General features: G+C 36.0%; 1 protein-coding gene across 1 annotated transcript; it reads left to right on the top strand.

Annotated features, from left to right (window-relative positions):
* Window positions 1–4,005: 4,005 nt before the first annotated feature.
* Window positions 4,006–7,971, top strand: zgc:158846 (uncharacterized protein LOC100009654 homolog). Its single transcript, XM_043241167.1, has 9 exons — window positions 4,006–4,360; window positions 5,295–5,503; window positions 5,618–5,678; window positions 5,783–5,878; window positions 6,102–6,266; window positions 6,395–6,520; window positions 6,883–7,103; window positions 7,204–7,247; window positions 7,363–7,971. The coding sequence occupies exons 1-9, from the start codon at window positions 4,085–4,087 to the stop codon at window positions 7,620–7,622; spliced, it is 1,458 nt and encodes a 485-aa protein (XP_043097102.1). The 5' UTR covers window positions 4,006–4,084; the 3' UTR covers window positions 7,623–7,971.
* The last annotated feature ends 4,596 nt before the right edge of the window (window positions 7,972–12,567 follow it).

Below are 12,567 nucleotides of genomic sequence, written 5' to 3'. Positions count from 1 at the left end.
AGTTTTATTCATATTTCAGAATGGTACTGTTTTTGTGTAATTAACATCACTGTAAGGAAATAGGCTATATATTTACAAATGTATAATAAAAACATACACAATTTAAAATGAATTGTTTATTTCAACATAAATAGTTGTTTATATAAAGAATAGTATGTGCATTTATATGTCACTGAGATTTTTACTTCATGAGTAATCTTGTTTTGTGTGGCTGTAGACTAAGGCACAAATAGAAGGCTGTGATTGGCTGGGGTGAGGTAGACTGTTATGATGGATTAGCGAGACAGACACACCCACTGTGATTTTCACAACACAAAGATTTTCTCAGCAGATTAAGAAACAATTTTCATGATTCATTTCGTAAGAAAAGGTAAAAGTAGGTGATGTTACAAAAAATTAACAATTATTGGCACACACTATTATACACACACTGTCCCACTCCCTTCACTAGCAGCTACAAATTCATAAAATACTTGAGCTGAAACTTTTTTTTTCTTAGTTTAAATTCCTATCGATGAGGAAATATGCTTTTTACCCATAGAACCGTTTAATATCTACCTACAATAAGTATTTAGACCTTGCTCACCAGCCAAACCTTGGTTTCTTGATCTAAACCAGAAGCCCTCTCGTTTAACTGTCAACGTGCTGTAGGCATGATGCAATTCCAAACTCAGCCACTAGGGAGTGCTAAAAACCATAAAACTAATGCGATTAGTTCACCGCTAGCACGTTTTTTCCATTTTAGCTCTCACACTGTTTCCGAACCTTTGTAAATCATTTGTATTTGTCTTCAGAACTCGCTGTGTATTCGTGCTACTACAGTACATTTCTCTCTGTTAGTGCTGGTTGAAAATCAACAATTACAGTTGCGGTCATCCTTTAGGTTATGTTGTTTTGTTGTTGTTGTTTTTATTGGTGCAGATTGTTTGAAATTTCCTATCTTCTCTTTATTACTGTAATTCACAATTTTGCACGTATTCCCACTGTGGCATAGTGATACATGGATGTAGTAGTAGAATTATTAGTCTTTGTCTTTTAAGCCTATTAAAATATAATACAACACCTCATTGTCTGTTTTCAGTCCCTCTTACCTGAGTATTGTTTATGTAAAACAATCCCCTCCTATATTTCAGCACCTTCTACTTACAAAGAAGGCTTTCTCATTCGGTGAAACATTTATCCAAAAGCAAACAGATGTTATGCCTGCTTTCGCATAGCTGTCACTCACGAGCCAATTGCTTCTCATTAGTGCTGTTATAGATTTACCCCCTGGTGCCCCAAAAGGGAAACCAGTTGTGGTGCAATTCTCCTGCTTGAAGATCTGTTTTACCGACAGTGACCTGTTTTTGCCTGCAGGACACCACACCTTTTTTTCTTATTACAGGAACATAGTAAGTGTGCATGAAGGGTACTCTGTTGAATTACCAGAATTAAACAGGATAATGCAACAGTAGGTTACCTAGTTAACTGCTGGTTTGGGCTTGTTTGTGGTGAAGACACTAACTCAGTGTGTGATATGCATTCTAGGAGAAAGTCATCAGAATGAACATGAAGAGGTGGAGGAGAGATCCTTTCTCCTTCAAGGAGAAATGTGTTTTTCTTGTGCATTTTCACATTTTATATTCTCCTTTAATAGAAGAAATGTACTAACTATGATTAGCATATTTATATTATTCATCAATAATTATTATATTCTTCATAAGTCATCATACTTATCAATAATTAATCTCTTTTCTCACTCCTCCCATTTATTCATGTTAAGATTTTAATTTAAGAGACTGCGTGTGTGTGTTTGTTGACTAAAGGTCTGACACATATCAGGACTAACAGTATTTACTGCTTTACAGTGGCATCTTCCAAAGAACAGATATGCAGTTGTGTTGTACCTTTGATGTTTGTTTGTTTTTTGCGTAATCTAGTGCGATCTTCAATTCTAGTTTCAATTTCTTTCTAATTGTATGTATACTACCAGTCAGATTTGGTGCTTATGAAACATTTTCAGTTATTATTGATGTTGTAAACCGAGCTGCTGTATATATAACTGTTTTTTTTCTTTGAGAAATAGAAAAGCAGTTGTATGCTGTCTTTCTGAATAGGAGGGGAACATTTTTTTTTCCTCACCCCCTCAAAGAAAACAAACTGGCACTGTGGTAGTACCCTTCCAAAAGTATAATAAAATATACACCTTTAAGGTACTATTGAGTACTATTTAGAGATAAATAAGGTACAAAGATGCTTATGCCCCAGTGATAGCTTTGTACCTTTATTTTGAGAGTGCATGCTGGCTTACAGATTGCTGTAGACCTGTAATATTGCTTGCATTGTTTATTTATGTATGTATTTATTGCAAAATGCAGATTTAAGTGGGCAAATAATGCTTTGTAATTTCAACAGTGTAAATAACTTGCAATGCTTCTGTAAAAATGCAGTATTTGTTGCATTTATCATATGTCTAGACTGTCTTGTCTTATCATGAATGTACATGTGAACACAGAATGTTTGTTAAGTTCAGCTTGAATTCATCTTTGGAGTCGGTCTGACCAGAGGAGAGAATCCTCCTTGATAGCAAAATAACTGAAGTAACGCTCACTGCACTTTTATCAGGCCTTCACTATAAACAAACCCCACATCTACTACTGTCCGTCTACAATGTAAGAGTCCAATTTGAATATTCTTTTATGTTATGACAGGTCTTTTTTTATCACTCTACCAATGCTGTCTGTTTTTCTTCAGCAAGAGAAAACAAACAAACTTGATTTTGCTGTCTCCAGTCTGCAGTAACCTGTATTAACACAGGAGAACTGAAATTTTCCTACAGTGAAAAAGGGGAACAAAAGATGCCAGGACGTTTTACAACAGAAGTACACAAACCTCTCACCTATAAATCACTCATAATCATAACACACCTACATAATGAATATAAATACCAAATGTTGAATGTGTTTGGCATAACCTTTAAGGCTTTTGTTTCTTGTATTATTGCCCCACATTGGGAAGCTGCCATAGTTTAAAGGCACTTTATCCAGGAGTATAACTGTGTCTTTACTGTTGATTCACTTTAGAGATCACATATCTTGAAAAAGTCTAAATGTTTTTTCTTTAGGTTCAAAAGAATGTATAATCATGCAATGTCATTACGAAGGTAATGCAATTACATTTATGTACTTCATTTAAATGAATTATAGTACACATCATTACAAATAATTATACTTTTTCTCTTAAGTTTTTTTAACTATGATGTTAATAATACAGGTATATTGATCAGCGTAGTATATTTGTCTACTGAGGAAGTGTGTGCTATTTTAAAGTGCCCTATGGCATGGAGAAAAAGAGGGTTGCAGGATGACTAAAACTTAGATGGCTGAAAGTACCCAGTAGAACCCAGCAGTTGAGTCTTGGATTGTTATGTTTACAGGAATTTACAAGTTGGACAGATCAGCCCATGCCTTTTGCCTCCAGAAAAGTACAATATACAACCAACCAATGAAGTGTTTGTATGAAGGAGGCTACAAGGCTACATTAGACCATGTAAGGAGTTTAAAGGGTAATTGTTATGCATTTTTTCTGTAGATAGTGGGGACCTTTAAGGCAGCAGTTAATTATTGGGTGGGTAGAACTGTAGAAATTTCAATATATTCATGAACACTCACACACTATTTTTGATTCTTAAATATTCTCCACAATTATATTGATTCTCTGATTTGCTGAGTCTGGATCTGCTGTTGCAGTGGACACATGTCAATCATGGATGCAAAAGTAAAAGAAAAGGTAGACATGTCAGTTCTGGAGATAAAAGTAATATACGGACATACTGTAAAATTTGCAGTATTCTAAGAATTTCCCCTTTGCTCAGGGATTGCACTGAAGCAGTTAATGTATAACAGTGTGATTGTCCTCTTGACGTTCAACCCCATAATTCTAAATACATATCTTGAAAATTGTTTCTTGACCAATAAGCTGGCCTTGAGCCACTCCCTGCACTCGATATAAGGGTTTGTGGGAACGTCTGTCATCCCACCACTTTTGAGTTTCCAACCCCTCAACTCTCTGTCCTCTTTCACTCTGAAGGCTGTGCTGTCCAGAGATGCTAAACTCCAAGAAAACCGTGAAGTCTTTCAGCAGTCGCTCAGTAAGTGTGAGCAGCAATAGGAGGACCCCCCTCAGCCGTTCAGGGATGGTTTTGAGAGAAGGTTGGGGTTCCACTCCAGCCATATGTCCTCCAATTACAGCTGTAAAGGTCAATGAAAGTCTTCTGGCACCTCTGAACTTGGAGATTGACCCAAACATCCAGGCCATCAGGACTCAGGAGAAAGAGGAAATCAAAACACTCAACAACCGCTTTGCTTCTTTCATTGATAAAGTAAGTTATCTCCCTTTACATCTTGTCTTTATTTGAATATTTTATGTGATCCTCAAATGAAATGTATTGTGTTTGGACCTGCAAGTATAGCTCCTACACTTGTGTAAGGAAGTGATGTAATAACAGTAGGCCCAGTTCTAAGGTATCATATTTTATCTGGACCCACACTCGACTGACTAACCTGAAGGGACAATGTCCACTCTCTGTCATAAACACACCTTTGTCACTTTTTGGGCAATATCAGTTTATTATCAGGCACAACAGCCGCTCCCTTATATGTGCTTCATAGGAACACACCTATCAGAGCACACATAACTAGCTTTGAACTCACATAATCTGTTAATAAAGCACAGAGAGACCTTTATACATTAATAAGCATTTAAAAACACATTAGTAAAATTACAAAAATAATTTTCACATACCATTACACAAAGAAACAAAAAGTAACACGGAGTAAAAAATTATATATAAGGATATTTCACCATATTAAAAAAGGTATGTATATATATATATATATATGTGTGTGTGTGTGTATTTTTTTATATATATATATAATATCTATGCACACACACACACACACACATTACTTTTATTTTCTGCAACTCTGTATAAATGGGATTGATTGTAATTACTTTAATGTACTTAAACTGTGCACCAGACACTATATAATTATCGTATTGGGACTAATTATATATAAAATTAGTATATAAAATAAGTATATATATAAAATTAGTACACAAAAATTAGGACCTTTATACAGTACTGGCTTTGACATTGGTCTATCATAGCATTTTTTTCATCCCTGACATATTCAATATGGCATCTAAATGTTATTAAAGAAATTGATGTTATGAAAAGCAATAATGTAATTCGACAACTATCTATCGCAGGTATGCAGTATTATTTACTGTAAGAAAATCTTGTCTTTTTCCAGGTGCGTTTCCTGGAACAACAGAACAAGATGCTGGAGACTAAGTGGTCTCTTCTCCAGGAACAAACGAGTCGACAAACCAACATTGATATTATGTTTGAGTCCTACATTGCTAACCTGCGCAGACAGCTGGGCGGTCTAGGCAATGAGAAAGTACGTCTGGAGTCTGGCCTGAGGGACATGACCAGCCGGGTAGAAGACTTCAAGAGCAAGTGAGATCACTGGAGACATCTGCACAGTGTCTTAAATCTAGCATGTTTGTACACTAAAGTGTTTAAGGACATTCCACACACACATTTTAACAAACTTTGTACATTCCTCCTAAGGTATGAAGATGAAATTGTCAAACGGAGTGACTCTGAAAACGAATTTGTGCTCCTTAAAAAGGTCAGCACATAATATAAAGGCACGCACAGACCATGTACTGACATCATGTAAAACATATTATAATGACATTATTAGATATATATTTTTCACTGTGCCTATATTAGGACGCTGACGGTGCATATCTGAATAAAGTGGAGCTGGAATGTAAATTGGACAGCCTAACAGATGAGATCAACTTCCTTTGGCAGATTTATGAAGCGGTACCATTCACTCTCTTCACGTTTCACATAAATCTTTTAGCATAGTCATGTAATTCACTTTCCAGATTATTTGATTATTTATTGCATTAACTGATAGAAAAACATAACTCCTAAGCGCTTCAAACCCTTATGGTGTGTAAGCAATGCGAGCCCTTTAAAAAAACAATGGTAAATGGAGGCATAAACAGGACTGTTCACAGTAATACTTGTTCCATGTGTACAGGAGCTCCATGAGCTCCAGGCTCAGATAAAGGACACATCAGTTGTTGTAGAGATGGACAACAGCAGAAATCTGGACATGGACGCCATTGTGGCTGAAGTTCGTGCTCAGTATGAGGAGATTGCTAACCGCAACCGTGCTGAAGCAGAGAGCTGGTACCAACAGAAGGTGACTTAACTTTCTTGCATGTTTAAACATGGATTGTATTATTCAAGCTTTTCTAAAGATGCTCAAATTAACTGAGTCTGCGTGTATGGGTCTTTATGTGAATTTTCATGTGTGCTATAAAATATTAGTATGAAGAAATGCAGTTGAAGGTAACCAAGCATGGGGACGACCTGAAAAGCTCAAAGGCGGAAATTGCAGAGTACAATCGAAGAATTGCACGTATACACTCTGAGATGGAACTTGTTAAAGGACAGGTAAGAACTTTATTTAACACTATTATATTCTTCAGTTGATTTGAACTCATAATGAACTTTATGTACTGATGAAAACGTAAAAAATGTTTAAAGTGCTATATAAATAAAGATTTAATTTGACAACTGACAACTGACAAAAACAACAAAAAGAAAGTTGCCAAAATGTCAGTAAACAATGCACAGCATACTTAGAGCTTGATTATTTTAGATGACACCTGACAAGAACAAAGCAAGCCTTCTTTCAGTGAATCTAGGTAAAGTGTATTATATGTTGATCTGAGATGATCTCAATTAATCCTAGTTGATCTAGTTATATGTCAGAGTGTGGAAAGGATATAACCTTTTGTCTCCTCTCATTTTAGCATTTAAACCACGAGGCGCAGATCAAAGAGGCAGAAGAACGAGGTGAACTAGCTGTGAAAGATGCAAAACTGCGTCTGCATGAGCTGGAAGCAGCTCTTCTCAAAGCTAAACAAGACATGGCTCGTCAGGTGCGTGAGTACCAGTCACTGATGAACATCAAACTGGCTTTGGACATTGAGATCGCCACCTATAGGAAACTCCTGGAAGGAGAAGAGAGCAGGTGGGTGCAACTTCAGACTGACTGTATATTTAATAAAACAGAATAGAGAATTACAATGGATTCCTAAGGAAGTCATGTATTTATGTGTGTTCCTTCACAGACTATATGGTTCATTTCAGACTCTCGTCATCTCTAAGCCACACTGTGAGTTGCTTTTTTCACATGAAGCATCTATTTATATATACATTTTTAGAGGTATTTCGCACCGTATATATAAGGTGCAGCTTTTGTGACAGTTCTTTTATATCATTTTTCCTAGCATTGAACTATGACCTTGAAAGCAGCCACCTTAAAAGTGTCTCATCCCAAAGTTCTGGGAAAGATGTTCAAAAAACAGGCCTGGTTAAGCAGGAAGTTAAGGGTGATAGTACTAGCAGCTCTGCTACCATTACCAAAAGCACAAAGACCACCACCATCACCACCACTAATGAGACAGGGAAGAAACTCGTCGCTACAGAGGGAAGTGTGCAAGTGATGGAAAAGTCTACAGGCAAACAAGAGGGGGATGTTTTTGAATGATGGAAGAACAGATGGATTGTGTTGTACACAGGGCCCTGGATCAGGTTTTTATAGGTTGGTCTCCACCCCCTCCCCTGGGCTCCATGAGCATGTGTAGTTTAGTATTTGTTGCTGAGGTGTGGCAGATCAAACTGAATTACAATGCATTGCATTAAATATGTAGTATATTTCAGCGGCCCTGCTACAAACCAATGTATTCTCTTCTATAGTATTTTGTACCCTAATTTACTTCTTAACGTCTGTCATTTTGAGCATTCAGAAAGTATAAGAAACAACTTTTGTGCATGTTTCTGATTTTTGTTGAGGCATATAATTTATTGGCTCAAATAAAGTCAATACATGCAAAACATCAGTTTTCAACATTGATTTTTTTATTTCTTTACATAGGTACAACAAATAAACATTTTCTTCCAAATATTCAATCCCTTCCAGTTATTTTTACTTGTACAAAAACATTTTGATATGCAGTTGTTTAAAATGCAAACTTTAAAATAATAATAAACCTGTGTACAAATAGATTTACAGTTCATGGTGGCATTTTCTTAGTTATTTACCTGTTGTGGCTAATGAATTGCAAGTCTTGCACGTTCACAGAAAATAGTTTACTTCTGTGTTGCAAAAAGAGTCTGCTTGACAGTCAGTAAAAATGCAGAATAGAAATGAAGAGGTCACGATTGCATCCCTTCAGATGACTTGTTTATAGAAATAAATAAATAAAAATTAATGCACGGTAACAAATCAGCTTTCTTTGAGCTTTCCCATTTCTGCTGTTCAAAGTTGCTTGTTTGAATGCGATCCTTCATTGCACTTACATTCTGAGCCAACGGAATGGGTTGTGCACAATGAAGAAAAGTCTCATTTAAAACAAAATTAGATTTACAGTATATTTATTTTAGAGTCCCTTGGCTAAAATGAGCTTGAAAAAAATGCAAACGATAGGAGCATTTAAAATACATTTAAAAAAGTGTTGGTTCAACTTAACACAAGAGCTTGCTCTCAAGCTTGCGTCTCAAGCTTTAATAAAGAAATAAATACATTGCACAGATTAATATAGACGTTTGTCTTAAAGTGAATATGATATACGCATCTCCAGCATTTGGTATATAAATAACCCAAAGATGCATATCAGACAATTTTGCTAAGTATACAGGTGTAGCATTGCCAAATGGAGAGCAGTAATAGTAATAACTGCATTTATGACAGCGTCTCCTCCCCCTTTAACAAACACTGCCCTATAAGGGCTGCAGCTGTAAGGGAATTTAGACTCCACACCTATGAACTGGTGTAAGTCTTAAACTGCTCAGACCGGACTAGCCCAATCCTTCACAGCATTTCAGCACTAAGTAATTATACTTTCACAGATTAATTAACGATCATGTTGTATTTGTCGATTCTATTTATAAATCAGCATACATGTATTTAAACAAAAACACTAAAACTGACCAAAAAAAAAAATTAAATAAATTGTCCTTGTGATGGTGACAAATCACAATAGGTCATTGCACAGGAATTTCTTAAGTCTTGCCACAACATGCACAAAGCTATTATGTTCAGATGTGTGTCCTTGCTGACTCCAGCTGTGCAGTTATTTAGTACTTATTACTGCGGTTAAATAAAAAGCAGTTATGACAGTTATTGTTTTTTGTGGTTTGTTATACAAAAGGTAGAACAAGCTGAAAGGTGAGGTAAGAAAAAAAAAAGTAAATGCTTGTAGAGAATACCAAGCATAGCAGCAGCTCAGTGGATGTGCGATTTTGGTGACAAACGTTGACACGTTAGCCCCAGGTGTTAAACCCTGTTCCCTAGTTGTACCACACCTTAAACACACCCAACTAACCAGTCCCCTAAGATTCATATCTTCCCTCCCCCACCCCCCTCTTGCAACACGTACACCTTTATTCTCCCTGACTTTCTGCGATCAGCAAACGCAGCCTGTTCCAGTTTCTTCTTGCTTGACCTTTCACTCCTCCCTGTTATTGATTTATCATAGTACTTTTTATAATCTCCTTTCAAGGAGTTAAAAAAATCCTCACTCTTTTGTTCACTCTCTCTATGTCAGTCTCTCGCTGTCTTTGCAGGCCTCGACAGGCCAAAGCTTTATAGCGGATACAAACAGAAACTCGAGGGATTACAGGGCTGAAGTTCTGGTCAGGCGTCTGCATTAGCCTATTTATGACGGAGAATTTAATTAAGATGCTTTGAGTTATATTTTGCATGGGATGTGTGTATACAAATGCAGAGTAAGTTACTTATTTGTAATAGCTGCAATACAAGCTTATCATGCCACTATATTTTGCTAAAAATATACACACACACAATTCACTGCAGTTTCCAGCTAAAATAAACACTACCGACACTAAAATACACAATTTAGATATCTTGAGTCAGATATAATTCCTGTGAAAAATTAGTCAGGATAAATGAGGTCATAAACTTGTAGAAGCAAGCTAAAATTTTATCTTTGTATCTTTTTTTTGGATGTCTTTATCAGTTAGGTTTGAGGAAGGGTTTAGTGTAGGTTGCAGATATTTTTCTAAAACATGATGCATGAACCATTTAGCAATAATCACAAGGTATTCATTTCTGACTAATGTAGTAAAACACTGCCAGATTTTCATTCACCTGTTTCAGATAACATGGAACTAGACATTTCACTTTGTTTCGAAATGCACAAAAAGGCGATGTAATATCACTCTGCACAAATTATATTACACCACAGGCATGTTTTTCTAATGAGCCTGGCTTGCAAAACTCATGCTTAGTAGTATTTACAGTATTGCTACTTAGTTTAACATGTGAAGACATTAACAATAATTTAAACAATTTAAAGCTAAAACCCAGCAACGATTTACAGTAATGTAAGTCTGTTGCATAAAGCTAGACTTTTTTTAGTGTTAAAATCAAACTTGTGCTGTTGTTATCTTAAATCTAGTAATCTTGTTATCCATATTTCTTTATAAAATTATAACCTAGGCAGATTCTGTCATCTTAACTGCATACCAAGTACATTTGTCGCTTTACAGAAAATTTACAATTCTCAAAATGAACTCAAGTTTCAGAAGTCAGATGTCTTGCAAAGTGATAAACAAATGAAATTGCAAAATACACATGCATGTGCTTGTGACTTGTATGAACATGCAAAAATTGTGCGTACAGATTTCTGTTGTTTAGCAGCGGCACATTCACTTCATCTCAGCCCAAACCAAAGCAGAAAATAATTAAACAGCATCTTTCCTTGTTCCTTTGAAAGTTCTTGTGGTATCTCTCCCTCTCTACTAGGTTCTCCAATTTAATTTGTAGTATAGTTCTAGCTACTTCTTGCCAAACTTCGTTTGTAAAGAAGAACATTTGCGTAATTATAATCACAGCAGGTTTTTGCACAGTTGAGCCAATTTGTTCATTTCTTTACACCATAACTTGCCAATTTGTTTAAGTTGTTCATTACTCTGTCCAAGTATACGCAATAAAACCTAATTGAATATTTAAAGGACTGAACACCCATTGCACAACACCTGTGATAGATGAAGCTTAGCTATTATTGCTTTATTGTCAAAAAAAGTACAGATACAAATTTTGTTAAACTAAAGTGCTTGAATGTCATTTTAAAAAGGCCAATTGCTTTGTCAAACTAAAACTGACCTTTTAAAGCGCATGTAAATGCAGCTGACAATAATTTACTGCAACTTGCAGGCCATGTGGCAACTTGCCTTTCTCTTGGAGACAGCAGTCCAAACCAGTTTACCTCTTTCTTAAAATTTCACTTTCATTTACAAATGTGAACCTGTAAAACAAAAAAACTAAAGCTAGGAATACGGTATAACAGTAAAATACAGTATTTAACTGTAAATTTAACTTAAAACTGTAAGACCTAAAATTTTAAAACTTCTGGCAACCACAGCTGCTTTTTTTCCATAAATTTGACGAATTTTTAAAAAATGAAATAAACTCTGGAAAGCCCATTTATTGTCTGCTTGTGAGTATGTTTATTATTTTGCCGTTACATAAAAGTGTGCACATTGTAAGCATTTCAGAGTGAACAAGTTTATGTCAGCTCCATTATGGTCCCAGAGCTCTCTGTAGAATATGCTGTGTGTTTTTGTTAAAGAGAGCATGTTCAATATGAGAAACCCTTGTCAAAGTTTTGACAGAACCTGTTGAGCAATGTGCACACGAGTCTGGCTTGCATCCCCAACCCACTGCCACCTTGTTGAAAAACAAATCATAATAATAAATGTAAGAAAACTGACATGTTAATATTTACTTCCCTGTTTTTGGCACAGTGCATTTTTATTAACAAATTATAACTGCATTTAGGGCAAAATGCTTTCTTTTTTTATTTTACTGAATCATTGCAAAGGGCTGAGCATTTCAATTTTGAGTGCAACCATGTTTCTTGTGCAATTAGGGAAATGCATGATGCTTAAAACATTTGGAATTGTTCATGAAAAACTTCTGGGGTTTGTGTGCAGAACAGCGTGCAGTTTCACTTGCAAAGCTTTAAATGAACATTTAAACATTTAAGAATCTCAATGAATTTATGAAAGGTTGAGCTAAACAGGCTGGCAACCTTCATGGCTGCTGTGCATACTCCACTGTACTTCTCTGTGTCAACAAGGCGCCAAAGTTTGGTGCAGCCTGGTAGGCTTTGAGATGGAGATCATTTTGCAATGTTATAATTTCAATCTCCACCTGTCCAGCATCCAAGTTGAACGTTGCACTTAACTGCTCAGCAAAGCATGTGGTGTCCCCATTCATGAAAGGGTTGAAATGAAGAACACACATGGTTCAAGCTGATGAAGGTCACAAAACCTATTCTCAAACTCTTGCCCAAGTCTGTTTATTACTTCAATGTACTTTTCTGCCACTTTTTCAAATGTCTCAGATGCAGAAGCATTGTCTTTCAGCACTGACTGCACAGAGGGAAAGTGCAGAACTTTTTTTCTCT

This window comes from Puntigrus tetrazona, chromosome 6, assembly GCF_018831695.1.
Source record: "Puntigrus tetrazona isolate hp1 chromosome 6, ASM1883169v1, whole genome shotgun sequence".
NCBI lineage: Eukaryota > Metazoa > Chordata > Actinopteri > Cypriniformes > Cyprinidae > Puntigrus > Puntigrus tetrazona.
The sequence above is the reverse complement of the archived record's forward strand: the minus strand, read 5'-3'. Positions and strand labels throughout refer to the sequence as shown.

Bases quoted from the DNA above. Each gene is read 5' to 3' on its own strand.
- zgc:158846 (XM_043241167.1), top strand. From the start codon at position 4,085: ATGCTAAACTCCAAGAAAACCGTGAAGTCTTTCAGCAGTCGCTCAGTA. The intron at 4,361-5,294 runs GTAAGTTATCTC...GTCTTTTTCCAG, and splicing joins TTGCTTCTTTCATTGATAAA to GTGCGTTTCCTGGAACAACA. The intron at 7,104-7,203 runs GTGGGTGCAACT...GTTCCTTCACAG, and splicing joins CTGGAAGGAGAAGAGAGCAG to ACTATATGGTTCATTTCAGA.